This window comes from Eretmochelys imbricata, chromosome 1, assembly GCF_965152235.1.
Source record: "Eretmochelys imbricata isolate rEreImb1 chromosome 1, rEreImb1.hap1, whole genome shotgun sequence".
In the NCBI taxonomy this organism is placed as follows: domain Eukaryota; kingdom Metazoa; phylum Chordata; order Testudines; family Cheloniidae; genus Eretmochelys; species Eretmochelys imbricata.
The window spans coordinates 238913255-238934662 of record NC_135572.1 but is presented as its reverse complement, the minus strand read 5'-3'; the positions used below and the strand labels follow the sequence as shown (position 1 = coordinate 238934662).

At 42.6% G+C, this 21408-nt stretch overlaps 1 protein-coding gene across 2 annotated transcripts in view; it reads right to left on the bottom strand.

Annotated features, from left to right (window-relative positions):
* The window catches only part of ITPR2 (inositol 1,4,5-trisphosphate receptor type 2), a 340705-nt gene that overhangs the window by 124468 nt on the left and 194829 nt on the right, over window positions 1-21408 (bottom strand). For both annotated transcript variants that reach the window (XM_077826251.1, XM_077826259.1), the window contains exons 36-37: window positions 20279-20421; window positions 18406-18514 (exon numbers count right to left, since the gene is read on the bottom strand). In XM_077826251.1, the coding sequence (XP_077682377.1) occupies window positions 18406-18514; window positions 20279-20421 (252 nt within the window). The remainder of the gene's footprint in view (window positions 1-18405; window positions 18515-20278; window positions 20422-21408) is intronic.

Genomic DNA, 21408 nt, shown 5'->3' with positions numbered 1-21408 from the left:
TGGGAAAAAAGGAAGTCTGAAGGAGAGCTGCTATTGCCATCTGTAGCCCTTTGGAGACCAGAATTCTGCTGAGTTCTGTCGAGGCAATTCTCAGGGCAACATAGTCCTCTCCCCTACCCCAAATGCCAGCTCAGCTGCTGCCTCAATCACAGGAAGTAGCATACGTTTTCTTTCCTGACAATCATGCCAATTTTAAGTCAAGTTATCATCTCCCAGGCGTCCAGTGCAAAGCACGCAAGTCAGCATAACATGCTCAAGGCCATGAGCAACTGCGCTGCTGCATTCGCAAGAAGCCATGAACAATGGTGAAGCCCTAACGGGAAGTACCTGCAATAATCAGGACCTGTCATGAGGACATGTATTGCTTGTGAAAGACTGCCAACAAGATAAACGAGGCAGAACCTGTGCAAATTGCACAATTCAAGAAAGTGAAAGAATACCTTCAAACCTTGGCTTTTTTTATTGAAAGGACAAAGAATAAAATGGCACCAAGACTTTTAGCCCTCAATAAGCAGTGTGGCCACCCCACAGGATTTTATCATGAGTTTTATGAAACTGGCCATTTTTCTTAAAGTTCCACCTCCTGAAGTCAGATGATTACAAGAGATTCTCGACTTTCATTTTAAGTAAACATGAAGTTTCTATCCTTTGTGCTTGCAGAGGAAAGCTTGAAAACATGAACTCAAAAGGCTCAAAAACCAGAAAGCAAATAAAAAGAACCCCAAAGATATTAATTTTTTGTTTTCCACTGAATGCATCCGATGAAGTGAGCTGTAGCTCATGAAAGCTTATGCTCAAATAAATTTGTTAGTCTCTAAGGTGCCACAAGTCCTCCTTTTCTTTTTGCAGATACAGACTAACACAGCTGCTACTCTGAAACGAATTTTTTGTTAAAAAATCTCATAATTTTGGGAGCCTGACTCGTGATTTTTGAGCAGGTGGGACTGGCAATACTGAGTAAGTGCAGACATGAAAACAAGAGAGAACCACCACCCTCAAGGCTTCTGTTTTTCTGGGACTGAAGACAAAGCAGCTGTGACACATCCAGCTGGCAATATCATCCGGGCATTCCTCCCAGGCCAAAGAGACAGGGTAAAATCCTCATCAGAAGCACTTACTGTGTTTGCACAATAGCTGCTTTTCAAAGTTGAATACAGTATATACTTTCTTTTTAAACTACATTATGGACTTATCACTGGCCAAATGCAATCAGTGAAATCACACCCCTTTGAAATTACACATGCAGGAAACAGATCAGAAAATAGCAATTTTTCATTTTTTCAATCATTTATGGCTCATCAGACTTCAGGATCAGCTTGGGCCTGTGCCCCAGGAGCAGCCTCTGTCCCTTCTTGCTTAGGGGTATTGAGTGAGCTCCTGCAGCTATGTAAAAGGTGATCACTTGTGCCTTGTGTCTGTCTGCGTAATTCTGGCAGCGAGGGTATGTCTACACTGCAATTGGACACCCACGGCTGGCCAGTGCCAGTTGACTTGGGCTCGAGCTAAGGGGCTGTTTCATTGCTGTGTAGAGCACCCTTCCACCTCACAGAGTCTTAGAGCCTGAGCTCCAGCCCAAATGTCTACACTGCAATGAAACAGTCCCTTAGCCTGAGCCAGCTGGCATGGGCCAGCCCCGGGTGTCTAACTGCAGTGTAGACATCCCCTTGAGCGAGCGGAGCCAAGGCTCCACTGCCTCTTCGCCCCTATCCCACCCATTTGCTTGCAGGGGGAGTATCTGGAGAGCCAGGGTAGTGTTTCATAATCCGAGCACAAGCAAAGGAGTGGGTAGGATGGAGGGGGGCCTTGCTCGTCCATATTCCTCTGTTTGGCTGAATAAGACAAGGGCACAAGCTACCCCGACATCTAAAAGAGAGGTACATTTTTTTATTTAATAAAAAAAATACTATAAACTGATATTTTCCATGTAATCTAGATTCCTGAAAGCATACTGCTGAGTCATACATCTCAGACTACAGACTTCTGTAAAAGCAACAAAAGCTTAATTATTCTCACTGCTCTAACCAACCCTAACTAACCATTCCATCATCGTAAGTCCATTATCCTGTTTTTTATTCTACTTCCTCTTAAAACAGGTCAAAGATTTGGAGCTAGTGGCATCATGCTGATTTCATTTTTATTACTGGCTCCCTAAGACTATCATAAATATTCATTGCCTATCCTTAATACAGTGCATCAAATTCTGCTCACTGCTATATCTGGTGCAACTGCGAAGTACAAACAGGGCTGTTGCACTAACCTATTAAATACAGCAACATTAAATTTGAGACAGTCAACAAGACCCATCCACCCTCCCCTCCCAAGGGAGCTGAAAATTAGAGCAGACATTTCCTCTCACACCCTCTGTGTGCTGCAGACATTTGACTGTAGAGGGAGTCCATTTGTGCAGAGACATAGCTGAGCCTCTCCTAGAGACCCCGGGGTCATACTGTAAAAGTTCCCAGTTGCCACACACTGGTGTCTGAAATACTGCAACATTTCTCTAGCCTTACTAAGGAAAATATTTACAGTCGCTCAAATACCACAGTATGGTAGCTGCTAGTAAATGTGGACTTTTTTAATGGCAACCATTGCACGAAAGCCCTCCTCAGCATTCTGTTGGCTCACAATCTAGAAGAAGAGGTTAACTCGTGTGGTGGCAAGGAGGTAAGCATGCAGGAGATGTTCAGGGTACAATGCCAGCCCTATCTTTGAATGTGCCCCATGGGGCTTTTATTCTCTTTTAATTTTATACGTACAGATAAAACCTCAGGTTTCAGAGTCTCAAACTCCAGGTTGTCTGCAATTTATTTCTGTCCCTATATCCATAATTCACCTGTCCCTTTGAACTAGCCTTCTCTTCCCTGGAGGTGGTCCCTGCCCAGGAGGCACATTAGCAAGACAGGGTGGGAAAGCTTGTGCTGTAGCTGCCTGCGTTGCTCCAGTTCTGTAGATCACCAGATGACTCAGGTCTCCAGGGCTGACGCTTTAAACAAGTGCCACAATCACTTAAAAATGGGTGGCCACGGAAATTACATTTCCATTGTTTTAAGTGACTCAGAGAGCATTAAAAATCCCGACCAATTAACGTAACTCCACATTTGAGGTAATGAAGTTCTCATGAGGAAGAGAAATTGAAAGGAAGTAAGGTATTGAAATATATACTATTTATTTTCACACATACAGAGAGGATGGTCCATGTGTTAAACTACAGAGCCTTGTTATACATTAATTTAGTATGCTCCTTTGACCACCTCACCTCCCTATACCCCCTAATCCATCTGCTAGAAATTTATTCTAACTTCCTAAAAACACTTAGATGCTTCATACATCTGCCATTAAACAAAACAAAAACAAAAACAACCTCTGCCAGAGAAGTCTGATCCTTTCTGGAACTGATTTATCTGTAGCTGCATATGCTTTGATGATGCAGTGCTTGATCCAAAGAGCCATGGTTGGCCTGTAATTTGAATTCCAGACACCTGGAAGTATCTAGTGAAATCATTATGACTATCATTCGAAGAAAAAAGGGGCAAACATCCCATTGGTATTTCTCACACAGTAGTCCTGTTGATGGCCATGAGTTTATATACATAAATAAAGTGAATTGAATTTTTACCCAAATCTCGATGAAGGTTTCAGCAGTTAACAGCTTTCCCCTATTCCAATTACTTTTGATCAATAGCAGGAGTAACAGGGCCTGGTTCAAAACCCATTGAAGTCTGTTGGAATCTTTCCATCTACATTACTGGGTTTTGGATTCTCCACAGAGAGGAATGCACATACAAATACCCCAATCCTAGTTTTTCCATAGGTAATGTATCTTGAAGTCAATGGAATCTGTGTGTATGCAACCTAAGGCAGTATTTGGTACACAGGTGTCATAAATATAAAAAGGGAAGGGTAAACCCCTTTAAAATCCTTCCTGGCCAGAGGAAAAACCCTTTCACCTGTAAAGGCTTAAGAGGCTAGGATAACCTCGCTGGCACCTGACCAACGAGGAGACAAGATACTTTCAAAAGCTGGGAGGAGGGAGAAAAACAAAGGGTCTGTGTCTGTCTGTGTGATGCTTTTGCCGGGGACAGAACAGGAATGGAGTCTTAGAACTTCGTAAGTAAACTAGCTAGATATGCGTTAGATTAAGATTTCTTTAAATGGCTGAGAAATTAAGTTGTGCTGAAAGGAATGGATATTCCTGTCTTTGTCTTTTTGTAACTTAAGGTTTTGCCTAGACGGATTCTCTATGTTTTGAATCTAATTACCCTGTAAGGTATTTACCATCCTGATTTTACAGAGGTGATTCTTTTTACTTCTATTAAAATTCTTCTTTTCAAGAAATGAATGTTTTTTTTCATTGTTCTTAAGATTCAAGGGTTTGGGTCTGTGGTCATCTATGCAAATTGGTGAGGATTTTTACCAAACCTTCCCCAGGAAGTGGGGTGCAAGGGTTGGGAGGATTTTGAGGGGAAAGACGTTTCCAAACAACGCTTTCCTAATAAAAATAAACCCAGATAAAGGTTTGGTGGTGGCAGTGCAAGTCCAAGGGCAAAGGGTAAAATAGTTTGTACCCTGGGGAAGTTTTAACCTAAGCTGGTAAAAGTAAGCTTAGGAGGTTTTCATGCAGGTCCCCACATCCGTACCCTAGAGTTCAGAGTGGGGGAGGAACCTTGACAGATGGTGTTTTCAAAATTAAGAGTCTACAGAAAAAAACAACTCATTTATTTTACAGTCCCATGGGGGGCGAAATGTACTTTATGTGGGGAAGAAAGAAGATATAAGATCCAAAAGAATTTGGAATTTAACGGTCAGAATTTGTAATTATGAAACAGCCCTGGCTAACAGCTTCACATATATTACGAGAAAGGAATAGACTGTGTCTTGTTGAGAGATTATTGTCTATAGGAAGCAGCCCATTTACATCCATATTTTTTCTCAGTCTTGAGAGAGATATTGCACATGGTATCCTACAACTGGGTTTGGTTACAACTTTAGAGAACGCTAAAAAAAACTCAAACCCAAAACATCAAGTTTTTTAGGACAGAGAGAGGAAAAGTGAAGACCAGGAAGCATTATTTCTTACTGTATTATCTGCTGATGAAAGGGTGCAAGCCGTGTTCACTCTTTGGAAATGAGCAATCTATTTTGGATAATACTGGCAACTACCAGTTATATTAAAAGAGGCAAAATCATCACAGATGATGATCCAAAATAGCAATTAAGCATCTGTTTAAGTGCAAGCACACAAGCAGAAGTCAATGGATATATGTCGGAAGTCAATGGATATAATGTACTTGAAGTTAAGCATGTGCATTAGTGCTCTGCTGGATCAGGGCCCCCCATTACAATAGGGGCCAGAAGAGCCTTTTGCTGTACGTGGTTGGCAGGATTGTGGTTCTGACTTCTCATTTCAGTTATGGACTGGGCAAACATTCTTTCCTTTGTCAGCTCCGGGTGGATTAGCACAATGTGCTCTGCTTGAGGCGATCTTTGAAGCAGGCCACAATGAGCACCTTATACCTGATTCCAGGAAGAAGAATGGCTTTTTATGCATTTCTGAGGATAATCCAAAGTGTTAGTTTTAATCTATAAAGTCCTACATATTCCCTGAGCTGGCTACCTACAGTATGAAGTGAGCTGTAGCTCACGAAAGCTTATGCTCAAATAAATTGGTTAGTCTCTAAGGTGCCACTAGTACTCCTTTTCTTTTTTGCGAATACAGACTAACACGGCTGCTACTCTGAAACCTACAGAATGAGAATACTTCTCTCCCTGTGTACCATTCTTCATTATTAGATTAGCAGAGATGCTTCTATGGACCATTCCTAGCTTTTAACTCTGTAGTTAAACTCTGTAGTTCTTGATGCAAAGTTTTTTGCTGTGGCGCTTGCCTCCTCTATGCTCCACCAGAGCCTGCTTTATTTCTTGACCTTCAGGAGGTCAGTGCCAACCTCACCAATTTGTTCAAACATCTGCTTAATCTTGAGTTCAGTGAGGTGGTTTTAAGGGACATATATTAAGGGGAGCAGGGAGGCTTGTCTATTATTACTGCCGCTAAGAACAACATTGTCATTATGAGTTTTTTCCACCGAAGATTATAAAGATGCACTTAGAGATTATTGCAAATAATAAACATTTCTATAAATATTAATAAATGCACAAAGTCCAGTAGGACACTCAAGGACTTTACCTTATAAATATAGTAGTGCCGCATTTTATTGTAAAGTCCAAAACACTATGTGTTACATAACAATGCTACAAGGTTTGGCGAGATTACTGCAGACCACTTGGGGGGAGTGTGTGTGTGTGTGTAAAAATGTGCCAGAAATATGCAATACAGCATGCTCCAGTGGATGATGTCACAAGGCCTAAGACATCATGGCCAACACTTAGTTAATACACAAACATCACATGCTCTGTAGTATCTGTTTGTTTAATTATTACACTTGGAATTTAGAGGGGGAAGAAGTCAAATTTTGTTCATTTGTTTCTCCGTACTTTTTATTTCTTTTCCTTTTAAAGTGCCACCATGTGGGTTTGGTGAGAAATTACCATATGTAGGGGATTTGAAAAGTATTTTGTGTTTGGTCATACGTATCCCAATACACTCACATGACGGCTGCTAAAAATTAGTGGCTTCGTTCAGTCATTGCAACAGAAGAGACTGAAATCTCCGTTGTAACACACTGGCTCAGCCTCAGGCACTGAACACCACACAACTTTACATAAGCCGTCATTGTGGTACAAGAAATTATCCTGGATGTCAAAGAACTGTCGCAATCAAACTGTCGCATCTTGTTGCTTAAATCGACATATCACATGCACTACCTTGGCTTCTTGAATGTCTAAGTAAAGACATACACTAACTAGCCTTCCTAGCTAGCATGGGATTGCAAAGTGGGGCCCACAGGGAACTCCACACACTCCTGGGGTTGTCCTATTGCAACAGTCATCTAAGAGAAGGGCTCTCATTGGGTAGCCCTGGGCCCCGCCATAGGCTCATGTGGTGTTGAGAAACAGGCATATAGAAGAAATTCAGCCTTTTCTGTGAACATGCCCTGCCTTGTATCATATTTTAATGTTTATAACAGACAGGTAAAGGCATGGTTATGGATCCAAAAAAATCCAGATGTCTGTATCTGTCCTCATTGGCCCCTACCATTTATAATTTGACTTTTAATTTATAAATCTCACCTACAAGCACTAGAACAAGCACACAGGACCATGCATTTAAAAACCAAATCTTTTCAGTTTTTCATTAAACTCCACAAAATCAGTCAACATCTCTAAGTACTTTCCAGATTAGAATGAGGCAATATGATGATGACAGGCAGGAAACAATAGGCAAACAGGTGACCTATGAAACCACTAAAGTAGAAGGTTGCACTGATGTCAGCATATTATGAAATCTCTATTGAACATTGATCACTAATGGTCCTCTCCAATTGGCTGTCAATGACATCATCCCTCTACCAATGATATCCAATAAATGCACAGGTCTGATGCTTTCCCTTACTTTCATTTATAAACTCCATTAGGTAACAGAAAAGTCAATCCAGGTGGTGAATTTCTACAATATCATTGTACTTCTTAGGTGGTTAAAAGTCATTTGACCTTCTACCTTATGCTATAAAAGCCCACTGAAGGTGTGCTCTAGTTGCTTATAAATGTATAGTATTGCTGACTACTTGTGATTTCTTACATATTTAAATACTTTCATTTCCAAATCTAATTTCTACAGCAAAAAGATTTTATGTTAGAAAGACCTTAAAGGGATATTGTCATCTTAGGGTGATTTACAGCATGTTTTAATATGTTTCACAAAACCCAATATTAATAAATATCACCAGTTTTTTAAATTTTCAATTAGAAGTTTTTAGATTGGATTTAAATATTCCCTGTAGCGTTTGCAACCGCAGCACTGAAGCAAACAATCTGAAAAACACATTGAACTAAACCAGAGAGTAAAGTGAGCAATTTTTGGTCCACTGACCAGAAATAAAACTGAAATAGGCTAGTGCACCGTCTTTCATAAAGCAGAGCACAAAACAAAACAGCATAAGTGGTGAAAATTAAATTAGATTTTTTTAAATGCTTGCAGTGCTGCTAATCCAAACTGCTATTAGTAACACAGGTAATGGAATTCCTCTCCCTTTCTTCTCACCCTGCCACTTGAAATAATAAAGTCACTTTAAATTACACTGCACTCCACAACAGACTGGCATTTTCAGAATGATTCCTGTTTCCATTTATTTTTGCCAACATTTATTGTGATTTATCTAAATACTGTTTAACTCAATACATGCAAATAAGTAAAGTGATCTAGAATGGACTAGACTAGATCATGGAGCACACTAAGTTAAGAGCTTCTTTGATTTAAACAGCAGCAGCAGCAATGGCATACTGCTGTAGCTCACAGGAACACCAACTGATTACTAAGAGACACATTTTCCCAACAGATAAAGGGATCCAACTCCCTTTGGTTTCATGTACATGAGGGCAGAATCTGGAATGTGCCCCTTGATTAAATCACTGGGCTTTTGCCAGTGACTTCAACTGAAAAGAATCAGGCCCTTAGAAAGGCAGAATATATTACCACCTTACTGGCAACAACAGGTGACCTACAGGTTCTTAAGGGAATAACGTACATTTGTAAAAGATTTCTAACCTGTTTCTTTGTTGTTATTGTCACTGCTAAAACAAGAAACAAAAGGGGTGTTAACTTTGGCTATGTTTACACTACCGCGGTAAGCTGACCTGCGCTACGCAACTCCACCTATGTGAATAATGTAGCTGGAGTCAACGTACCTTAGGTCGAGTTACCGTGGGGTCTACATAACAGAGGGTCGATGGGAGAAACTCTCCTGTTGATTTACTTTACTCTTCTTGTTGGGGATAGAGTACGGGGGTCAATCTGTTGTCGATTTGGCAGATCTTCACTAGACCCGCTAAATCGACTGCCAGTGGATCGATCTCAGAGCATTGATCCAGGCTGTAGTATAGACCTGCCCATTGTGTAGCTAAAAGATGAATAAAGAAATCTTAATATTTCACCAGAAATCTAGTTGTGTGGTAGAAAAAGAAACAGTAAAAACGTTTTAGAAGTGGGGAAATGATTTTCAGGAGTATTCCAAAAAAAGGAAAAAAACTAGGGGTACTCATATTTTTGATAGACAACTGAATAGCTTGTAGGTTTTTTTCCTCCCCACTGATACTTAAACAGTACTCTAATTTTTCGTTCATACTGTGGTTCAACATCTAAAACTGCAAAAACAGTATAAACTGTGTTCTATAGCATAAGAAGCCCTTACTTGTGCATATAGTCTTTATTCGTGCAAGTAATACTATTAACTTCAGTGGGAACTATTAGTGTCCATGAGAGTTGCAGGTTTGGTTCCTACCATTCTACCATGCATTTTAAAATGTACTACCATTTGTTAAACATATCCATCAGTTAACTAATATCACAGTAAGCACATATATCATCATGATATGAATACATTACATATACAAAAAGAAAAGGAGTACTTGTGGCACCTTAGAGACTTAGCCCTGGTCTACACTAGGAGTTTAGGTCGAATTTAGCAGTATTAAATCGATGTAAACCTGCACCCGTCCACACGATGAAGCCCTTTTTTTCAACTTAAAGGGCTCTTAAAATCGATTTCCTTAATCCACCTCTGACAAGTGGATTAGTGCTTAAATCGGCCTTGCCGCGTTGAATTTGGGGTACTGTGGACGCAATTAGATGGTATTGGCCTCTGGGAGCTATCCCAGAGTGCTCTATTGTGACCGCTCTGGACAGCATTCTCAACTCAGATGCACTGGCCAGGTAGACAGGAAAAGGCCCGCAAACATTTGAATTTCAATTTCCTGTTTGCATGGTCACCTGCAGCTTGCCACGCTGGCCAGAGCTCATCAGCAGAGGTGACCATGATGGAGTCCCAGAATCACAAAAGAGCTCCAGCATGGACCAAACGGGAGGTACGGGATCTGATTGCTGTCTGGGGAGAGGAATCTGTGCTATCAGAACTCTGTTCCAGTTTTCGAAATGCCAAAACATTTGTCAAAATCTCCCAGGGCATGAAGGACAGAGGCCATAACAGGAACGCAAAGCAATGCCGTGTGAAACTTAAGGAGCTGAGGCAAGCCTACCAGAAAACCAGAGAGGCAAACGGCCGCTCCGGGTCAGAGCCCCAAACATGCTGCTTCTATGATGAGCTGCATGCCATTTTAGGGGATTCAGACACCACTACCCCAGCCGTGTTGTTTGACTCCTTCAATGGAGATGGAGGCAACACGGAAGCAAGTTTTGGGGACGAGGAAGATGATGATGATGAAGTTGTAGATAGCTCACAGCAAGCAAGTGGAGAAACCGGTTTTCCCGACAGCCAGGAACTGTTTCTCACCCTGGACCTGGAGCCAGTCCCCCGCAAATCCACCCAAGGCTGCCTCCCGGACCCGCCAGGCGGAGAAGGGACCTCTGGTGAGTGTACCTTTTAAAATACTATACATGTTTTTTAAAAGCAAGCATGTTTTTTCTCCACCAGCTGCATCTGTTTCAATGATCACAGGACCTTCTCCTTCCCAGAGGCTAGTGAAGATTAGAAGGTGAAAAAAACGCACTCGTGATGAAATGTTCTCTGAGCTCATGCTGTCCTCCCACACCAACATAGCACAGACAAATGCGTGGAGGCAGACAATGTCAGAGTGCAGGAAAGCACAATATGACCGGGAGGAGAGGTGGCGGGCTGAAGAGAGTAAGTGGCAGGCTGAAGAGAGGGCTGAAGCTGAAAGGTGGCGGCAGCGTGATGAGAGGAGGCAGGATTCAATGCTGAGGCTGCTGGAGGATCAAACCAATATGCTTCAGTGTATGGTTGAGCTGCAGGAAAGGCAGCTGGAGCACAGACTGCCCAAACAGCCCCTGTATAACCAACCGCCCTCCTCCCCAAGTACCATAGCCTCCTCATCCAGACGCCCAAGAACACGGTGGGGGGGGCCTCCGGCCACCCAGCCACTCCACCCCAGAGGATTGCCCAAGCAGCAGAAGCCTGGCATTCAAGAAGTTTTAAAGTTTTCAACTTTTAAAGTGCTGTGTGGCCTTGTCCTTCCCTCCTCCACCACCCCTCCCAGTGCTTCTCTCCTCCACCACCCCTCCTGGGCTACCTTGGTAGTTATCCCCCTATTTGTGTGATGAATGAATAAAGAATGCATGAATGTCAAGCAACAATGACTTTATTGCCTCTGCAAGCGGTGATCGAAGGGAGGAGGGGAGGGTGGTTAGCTTACAGGAAAGTAGAGTGAACCAAGGGGCGGTGGGTTTCATCCTGGAGAAACACACAGAACTTTCACACCGTAGCCTGGCCAGTCATGAAACTGGTTTTCAAAGCTTCTCTGATGCGCACCGCGCCCTCCTGTGCTCTTCTAACTGCCCTGGCGTCTGGCTGTGCGAAACCAGCAGCCAGGCGATTTGCCTCAACCTCCCATCCCACCATAAACGTCTCCCCCTTACTCTCACAGATATTGTGGAGTGCACAGCAAACAGTAATAACATTGGGAATATTGGTTTCGCTGAGGTCTAACCGAGTCAGTAAACTGCGCCAGCACGCTTTTAAACGTCCAAATGCACATTCTACCACCATTCTGCACTTGCTCAGCCTGTAGTTGAACAGCTCCTGACTACTGTCCAGGCTGCCTGTGTACGGCTTCATGAGCCATGGCATTAAGGGGTAGGCTGGGTCCCCAAGGATAACTATAGGCATTTCAACATCCCCAACGGTTATTTTCTGGTCTGGGAATAAAGTCCCTTCTTGCAGCTTTTGAAACAGACCAGAGTTCCTGAAGATGCGAGCGTCATATACCTTTCCCGGCCATCCCACATTGATGTTGGTGAAACGTCCCTTGTGATCCACCAGTGCTTGCAGCACTGTTGAAAAGTACCCCTTGTGGTTTATGTACTCGCCGGCTTGGTGCTCCGGTGCCAAGATAGGATATGGGTTCCGTCTATGGCCCCACCACAGTTAGGGAATCCCATTGCAGCAAAGCCATCCACTATGACCTGCACATTTCCCAGGGTCGCTACCCTTGATATCAGCAGATCTTTGATTGCATTGGCTACTTGCATCACAGCAGCCCGCACAGTAGATTTGCCCGATTTGCCCATTGATTCCCGACTGACCGGTAGCTGTCTGGCGCTGCAAGCTTCCACAGGGCTATCACCACTCGCTTCTCAACTGTGAGAGCTGCTCTCATCTTGGTATTCTTGCGCCTCAGTGCAGGGGAAAGCAAGTGACTAAGTTCCATGAAAGTGCCCTTACGCATGCGAAAGTTTCACAGCCACTGGGAATCGTCCCAGACCTGCAATACTATGCGGTCCCACCAGTCTGTGCTTGTTTCCCAAGCCCAGAATCGGTGTTCCACCGCATGAACCTGCCCCATTAGCACCATGATGCCCACATTGCCAGGGCCCATGCTTTGAGAGAAGTCTGTATCCATGTCCTCATCACTCACGTCACCGCGCTGACGTCGCCTACTCGCCCGGTATCGCTTTGCCAGGTTCTGGTGCTGCATATACTGCTGGATAATGCGTGTGGTGTTTAATGTGCTCCTAATTGCCAAAGTGAGCTGAGCAGGCCCCATGCTTGCTGTGATATGGCGTCTGCACAGAAAAAAGGCGCGGAACGATTGTCTGCCGTTGCCCTGACAGAGGGAGGGGCGACTGATGACATGGCTTACAGGGTTGGCTTACAGGGAATTAAAATCAACAAAGGGGGTCGCTTTGCGAGAAACTGAATGGCCCCCTCAAGGCTAGAACTCAAAACCTCAAGACTAGAACTCAAAACTGGGTTTAGCAGGCCATTGATTTCACAGAGGAAAGGAGGGAGGGAGGGAGGAGAAAATGAATACAAAACAAATCTGGTCTATTTCTTGTTTTGAGCCACTTCATCTATCTTTACACATCTTGCTGGCAGCAGAATGTGCAGTATGACCGCTAGCCGTCATCATCTCCTGGGTGCTCGGCAGAAGACGGTGCAGTATGATGACTACCCATCATCTTCTGCTGGCTGGAGGTTAAAAGACAGTGCACTGCCGGTAGGACTGAATCGCCACGAGACAAAACTTAAAAGGGAAATGACCTGGCTGAGTCACTCCCATGTTTGCCCAGGCGCCCAATTAAAAGAGCACCCAGGACTACGTTGATGACGGCTACCAGTTATACTGCACTGTATGCTGCCAAAAGGCAATTAACTGCTGCTGTGCAATGCAGTACCACATCTGACAGCACCCAGGAAACATACGGTGACGGTTTGCTGAGCGGGCTCCATGCTTGCCGTGGTATGGCGTCTGCACAGGTAACTCAAGAAAAAAGGCGCAAAACGATTGTCTGCCCTTGCTTTCACGGAGGGAGGGAGGGAACGGGGGCCTGACGATATGTACCCAGAACCACCCGCGATAATGTTTTAGCCCCATCAGGCATAAACCGCAAGGGGTACTTTTCAATAGTGCTGCAAACACTGGTGGATCACAAGGGACGTTTCACCAACATCAATGTGGGATGGCCGGGAAAGGTATATGACGCTCCCATCTTCTGATTTCTACCCAGAATTCAAATGGGCGGCAGAGACTGCGGGAACTGTGGGGTAGCCACCCACAGTGCAATGCTCCGGAAGTCGACGGTTGCCTCGGTACTGTGGACGCACTCCGCCGACTACATGCACTTAGAGCACTTGTGTGGGGACACACACAATCAACTGTATAAAACCACTTTCTACAAAACCGACTTCTATAAATTCGACCTAATTTTGTAGTGCAGACATACCCTAACAAATTTATTTGAGCCTAAGCTTTCGTGAGCTACAGCTCACTTCATCGGATGCATTCAGTGGAAAATACTGTGGGGAGATTTTATATGCATGGAGAAGATGAAACAGTGGGTGTTACCATACACACTGTAATGAGAGTGATCAGGTAAGGTAAGCTATTACCAGCAGGAGAGAAAAAAAAACACACCTTTTGTAGTGATAATCAAGGTGGGCCATTTCCAGCAGTTGACAAGAACGTCTGAGGAACAGTAGGGGGGAAAGATAAACATGGGGAAACAGTTTTACTTTGTGTAATGACACATCCACTCCCAGTCTTTCTTCAAGCCTAAGTTAATGGTATCCAGTTTGCAAATTAATTCCAATTTAGCAGTCTCTCGTTGGCATCTGTTTTTGAAGTTTTTTTGTTGAAGAATTGCCACCTTTAGGTCTGTAATCGAATGACCAAAGAGACTGAACTGTTCTCCAACTGGTTTTTGAATGTTATAATTCTTGACATCTGATTTGTGTCCATTTATTCTTTTACATAGAGACTGTCCAGTTTGGCCAATGTACATGGCAGAGGGGCATTGCTGGCACATGATGGCATACATCACATTGGTAGATGTGCAGGTGAACGAGCCTCTGATAGCGTGGCTAATGTGATTAGGCCCTATGATGGTGTCCCCTGAATAGATATGTGGACACAGCTGGCAATGGGCTGTGCTGCAAGGATAGGTTCCTGGGTTAATGTTTTTGTTGTGTGGTGTGTGGTTGCTGGTGAGTATTTGCTTCAGGCTGGGGGGCTGTCTGTAAGCAAGGACTGGCCTGTCTCCCAAGATCTGTGAGTATGATGAGTCGTCCTTCAGGATAGGTTGTAGATCCTTGATGATTCATTGGAGAGATTTTAGTTGGGGTAAGTAACTTCTGGGTACTCTTCTGGCTCTGCCAATCTGTTTCTTCACTTCAGCAGGTGGGTATTGCAGTTGTAAGAACGCTTGAGAGAGACCATCAAGGTTACAGTGTGTATGGTAAAACCCATTGTTTCATGTTTTCTGTGTACATAAATCTCCCCCCTGTATTTTCCACTGAATGCATCCGATGAAGTGAGCTGTAGCTCACGAAAGCTTATGCTCAAATAAATTGGTTAGTCTCTAAGGTGCCACAAATACTCCTTTTCTTTTTGCGGATACAGACTGACATGGCTGCTACTCCGAAACCTGTCATTACATATACACACTCACATAATCAGAGGGTAAATTTTTCAGAAGCTCCAAGCTCTTAGGAGTTTTTGGTAACAGGCACTTTTGAAAATTTTACCCATTCAACAGAAGGGATGGAACTGCGGCTGGAGTAAGAATTGACCTCAGATTTCACATAAAGCTTGAACCGAACTCAAATCGAAACTTTGACAGGACAGAGCTAATACAAAATCCTATTCTCTTTAATCTGTTTCTCTCTCTAAAACCAAACAAACAAACAAACCAAACTTGTGGAAATCAAAGTCCACCTTTATTCACAACACAATTGGAGCCTGGGTAATGGTAGCACAAGCTTCCTCCCATAATGCCTTACCAAAGTTTGCAATGTTCCCATGGAAAGGCTGCTTAAAGAAGTGAAAGGAGACTTCAGTCTTCATGCCCAGGCAGAAAGGCACTAATTTTGCTAGTGATTCACCAAGTGTTGAACTGAGACTTACGGTGTTAACAGCTTTCCGTCATTACCTATCGAAGTCAAATCAATGACCAAGAAGTTTTATATCCCATTATTACTGTAATTCCCCAAACCAAACTTTTGAAAGCAGAGCTTCCTTTCAGGAAAATGAAACTGACAGGGCTCCCCATCCAACCCCTCCACAACTTCACCATGTGTTAGTAAAGACATACCCAGCTTAAATGTATACATCTTCCATGACATCCCATGGGTTTTGTCCCACACCTTGCGAAACTTTGCCATAAACCCTTCCAGCATTCTTTGTCTTTTTAGAAGCACCAGCCTACTACATACCACCAACTCATTCACTTGCTATGTTTTATTAGTGTTCTAGAAGTGAACGTATATGAACATCTATAGTCTCAATATAATTTGTGTTAAGCTATTTTGGGGGGATGGAGGGAATGAAAAGAAATCAAGCTCTTAAATTTTCTAAAGAAAGTTTAGAAAACAATCACTTAGTTTCTCTGTGCATCAGTTCCCCCTCTATAAAACAGGGGGGATGATAATGTCTTACCTCCCGAGGGTAAGGTGAGGATAAGTATATGACATTAAAGTGATACGGGTCAGATAAGCACAACTGATCAATAGATTGCATTATGATTCTCTCCCTGTTTCTCATCATGAGAAGTTCTGCAATAATCTTTACCTGAAAGCTTATAGTTTGTGCCCAATGTAATGCTCCAAATACAGTACAGCACAAAATACAGACTCATGATTAATGTACATTCAGGCCTTCTGCTGTCAAAAGTTCATTTAGCCCCATGTACCCTAATTCTGTGTTTTTCAGTATTTAGATTACACAGTAAAGTACAATTGCATGCAGTGATGTACTGTTTCATGGAAAGCTGGAAAAGTACACAAAAGACAGGCTAAAAATAGCACAGTGAGCTTTCTGAAGTCCATAACGTAAGCTGTGACTCCCAAGAGTGGTAAGTGAGGAAAGGACTTGCAAAACCATACAGTAAGTCACATGTTTTGGTTTATTATCCCTCTCCACTATAAAATGCATGGGTCTCAGAAAGAACAGGATGGTGGGGTGGGGTGTATTATTCTTTTATTTTTTCCCTAAAATCATTAACATGTACCATCTCCCTATGCACTATCAAGATAACAATGCACAACTGAGCTGCTTTTGTTGAAGTCCCCAGATGTGCACTTTTGAGGACTGGAAACCAGGCTGTCTTGTTAAAGGATCCCTAACTGTGGAACTTACTCCCTCTGGTGGTTTGCCTTAATCTCAGTGGATCAGCCTCCAGAGCAGGGTAAAAGGTGTATCTGACCAGACAAGCCTTTGCTGAATATCTATAAAGCAAGGTATTGTCTTCTCTTTCCTTTTTTTCTGAGGTCTTATTTTCTGGTGGGTATGTGGCTATTTTGGAAAGGCTTAGCATAGTTCCCCAATGTGAACAGTTTCAAAAGGAAACTTCGTTCTTACATGTTACTCCTGGGTATGTAAGAATTAAGGCTGTTTGGATACAAATGAATAATAATAATATCTGATTCAGCCATGAAAATTTTGCTATGACACCAAGACAAAATCACTATCTGCCATGGACTGAGTCCATTGCTCTTGGAGCAAAATTCTTTGCAGAAGGTGAGGAGGAGGTAAATTCACTCTGTGGATGGGTTGTTTTTGTGAAAAGAAAGGGCACTGCTTTACTACTGCTGTCTTTGTCTTGGTTTGACTGGGTTTTGTTTTTTTGTTTTTGTTTTTTTTAAACGATCTTGTAGGCTGCCTAGAGCCTGGGCTAAACGTTCTTTTTGTGTGATATATGCTGAAATCAAAACAGTATATAATCAAAACACATGCACTGTGAATACACCATATTTCTCATATATGGGTTATCTACCATAAGAGAAGAAATTGAAGTACTGCTATCTTGTGACAGCACTGAGACATGGAACTTAAGGACTAAAATCCAAATCACCCAGAAATATGTACCCATCTCACTACACACAAAACCTTCCCTTCATCATTGGGAGCTTTATATTCAACATTAAAACTACCTGGTATACCCTGATTGTTGATAATTCTAGTAGGTACTGTAAAATGGATGACCAGCAGAACATTAAAATCTGTATATACTGGAGCATGGGGACAAGGAGAGGGGAAATGTGCTGTCTGAGGTCAACAATTTTTCTTAAAGCGATTCCAGTGTATATACTTGACTATAGGCATTGATTCTGACAAACGTAAATGATTTCTGTGACACATTAATTAATCACTATGATTCATTTTAATATAAAGTAGTATTAATATCAAGAATGAATTATAAGAAATACCAGTGAGGAAACGATACATGAAAAATTTGTCAAGACAGATGGATTTTGAATGAGTTTAAAACCTCTAGCCATGGACCAATTGACATGAAAACCAGGGTCCAGTCACCATGACCCTAAGGTGCATGTAAGATCAAAAGGGCATTTGGAAACCTAGATGTTGAGAGAAGAAACAGTTCTGGAGCTAAACAAGGGGGATGTTAGCAGATACAGAAAACAGCAGGCATTGTAGAGAGCTCAGAGTCGATTCCACTCTCCCTCTCCTCCTCCCCCCCACCCCCCAGTGGTACATCTCATTAAACATTACCTACTCCCTACCATACCTTCAGCAGCAAAAATGCTTACTGACTATAAAGGGCTGGGATCCCAGGCGGGAGGAAAAAAGGATGAACTGGATACTTGAAACTGACTCTAGTCAACACGTAGACTGCCATGGGCCAGGAGGAGTGTTAGAAAAAGTGGACTAAATTTCTATTATGTAACTTCTGTTTCAGAGACAATGTATTACCTCTAACATGTGAGGAGTTAAGAGTCATAACATTCTGCTGGAATTCTAGGGCCAATATTCTATGCCAGGATGAAAAGTTTTATTTTTAATATTAAAAGGCAGCAGTACCTCTTCCGCAAAGCTGTCTTTCTTGTCGAGCATTTCCCGTAATGTCTGAAGAATTTTAATGCAAAGTTTTTCTTCTTTCTCCATTAGTTTCTTTGTGTGATTTATCAACCTTAAAGTAAAACATTAAACCTTATGTAGAGTATTGCACCTTACCTCCAAGCCAGACAACATGCACTTTATGTAGAAATGGTTTGTTTGTTACTATATTTTTCCTGAAGGAAACAGACCAGGTAGGTATCATGAAAAAGAAATGGGCCCCAGCCCAAACTCTCTTGGTCTTTGAGGGTGTTTGGAGTCTGCACCCAATTTTGCTGCAGGTGCCTAAGTAATGAGCAGAAAGAGAATCCCACATCCAAATACAACTACATGTTAGAGGGTTTGAAATCCAGACCAGGATCCAAATTCTGCCATTTGGGCCTATCTTTTTCTAAAAATTATTATGTTACCTGCACCATTTATCCTACAAACTTCAAAAGGAACTTTAAGTTTTATGGTAGTAATAATACTTATTCTACAATTATCCAGTGGCTTCCACCCAAATGATCCAAAGTATTTTAAGAAAATTTTGTAATAGAATCACTTTGCTCTGCACAGAAATGCAGTCACCTCTGTATGGTATGGAATGCAGCAGCTGTTTAAATGCACACAGGAACTCTGCAGGACAGTTTAGGGCAGGAAGCAAAGTACAATTCTGCCTCCAAATAAAACTGCAATAGGATTTTAGAAAGGCATTGCTCAAATCAGAATTAGGCAAAAACACCGGAGCTAATATACACATCTTGCATAAAGCATCATTTACATCTAATCCAAAGGAGAGCATCAGCCACAGCACCATGCCCCCTATCATCATGCTGGGTTCAGTACTAATATCACTTCCTGCAGCATGCTGGGATTTCTTTGGAAGTCTCCCATTCAAGCGATGACCAGGCTCATGAGATGAGCTCACCATGGTCTAAATGTAAATCATATTGGTAACCATAATTTTAAAATGGACTGCATATTAATAGTGCTATTTACATAGTATTGCAAAGTATCACTGGGCAACAGTAGATATTTAAAAAAACAACTGTATTCCTTGTACACCACAGGTCAAATCCTGCAGTCTTTACTCAAGTCAAAAATCCCATTAACTTTCAGTGAAAGTTTTGACACAAAGGGGAAAAAATGCAGCATTTAGTCTTATTTTTTTAAAAAATATGAAGTATCTGATGCTACCTATGCAGAATATGCAAAAAGCGGAGGAATCAGGAAACCTGCCAAATTTTCAGTGCCCTCAAGTTACCTCTAAATTATATAGTTCCTCAAGGGCAAATAGGGCATCTCACTAAAGGACCAATAAAGCAAAACTGAAAGGCTCTCTTCCAATGCCCAAACTGCAAATAAAACCTCCTGTAATTCAAAACCATGCAAAGGTACCAGTGAAATGTACATTTACAAGAGCTATTTCAGAGTTTGCAATTTAAAATAAAACCAAAGGATTTATTGACTTTGTCTCAAAAAGGTAGCTCAGCATGCCCCCAAAGAATATGAATTAAAAACACACACTTCTAACATGGAATGCCTGAGACCTTGCAATGTATTTGGGGGCAATTTAACATAAATGGTGATAAGGAAAACAGAAATTTGTTGAGACTGTCTTAATTTTAGCAAGCCGCAAGGGTTTTCGTTTTAACTATGTCACACATACAACTCCCTTACAAATGGGACACAACCTACGTAACAAAAAAATTTAAACAAAGGGTATCAGTGAGACTTGGGCTCCTAAGGGCATTCTGTAAACAGGACTTAGGCGCTTCTCAAAATTTTATCCTTGTATTTTCAAGAAAAAAAACAAACAAACAGAAGAAACCAGGATTCTTTTTGTGCCACTTACTTGGACAAGAAAGCACCACATCTTATTCTTGCATCACTCCCCTCAGGAAAGAGAAGTTCAGGGCTATGCAATACATCAACCAACACTGAGAATTCAGCCTGCATCATGGGGGTGAACTGCTGTTCCAAGGAGGATACTACATCCTAAATAAAGAAGCAGCAGAAGGATGTCAATTATGGCAAGAGCTGGTCCAATCACACTTGAACCGTTTAGTTGATGAATTTCATATTATGTGAATGAACTATTGGACAAATATTTGTTGTCATTTGTTGTCCCACCTCCCATCAACCCATGATGCCCGTCTTACCACCCACCTGTTACACTGCCAAACAAGCACCTCCAGGCTTTGTCCTTTGCTACCCACCATACTTGGGAGCAGCTTTCCACAAACTTCCACAGAACTACCTACCTGCCCTCCTTCAAAACTCTCCTTGACCAGGGGGCTGACAAAAAAACTTGACAACGATTAGGAAACCTCTGTGCTGAAACCACTGCCTTGCATCATTTTTTCCTTGTATTCCCCCTACCTGCCTGTATCCACCTGTTGTATCTACTTCTTAGTCTTATGCTTACCTCTTGTCTCCAAGGCACAGCAACGTGCACTGGAAGGGTGTGATTTCTAAAGCATGCCAACAGGCCCACGTAGATCCTGCTGGGGTGCATTAAAGGTGCCCTAGTGCACGTTAACATAGCCCCCTTTCAAAGAGCACTATGTTGACGTGCACCAGGGAGCTCCTGGTCTGTGCCAGCAGGTCTGTCAGGCCAGTTAGCACAACACGCTGCCACGCTTTAGAAATCACACCCCTCTAGTGTGCATTACTGCACCACGCAGACAAGATTCTAAGCTCTTCGGAATATACAGTGTCTCTAAAGCCAGTACATTTCACACCGCGGGATGATCTCCCAGCACAGTGACACCAAAGCAATGTAGCGACTCCTACACCACTCTAAACTTTTTGCACCTGTAGTAGGGGTGTGTGCACACCCTGCGTATCTGGGTGCTTAGACAGCCCTGGCTCAGCAGCTCTGACCCCAACAGCTTGTCTACACTCCCCATCACCACTCGGGCTTCCACCAGCTTGGTCACAACCAGCAAGATGACCCCAACACACTCCCAGTCCCAAATTTCC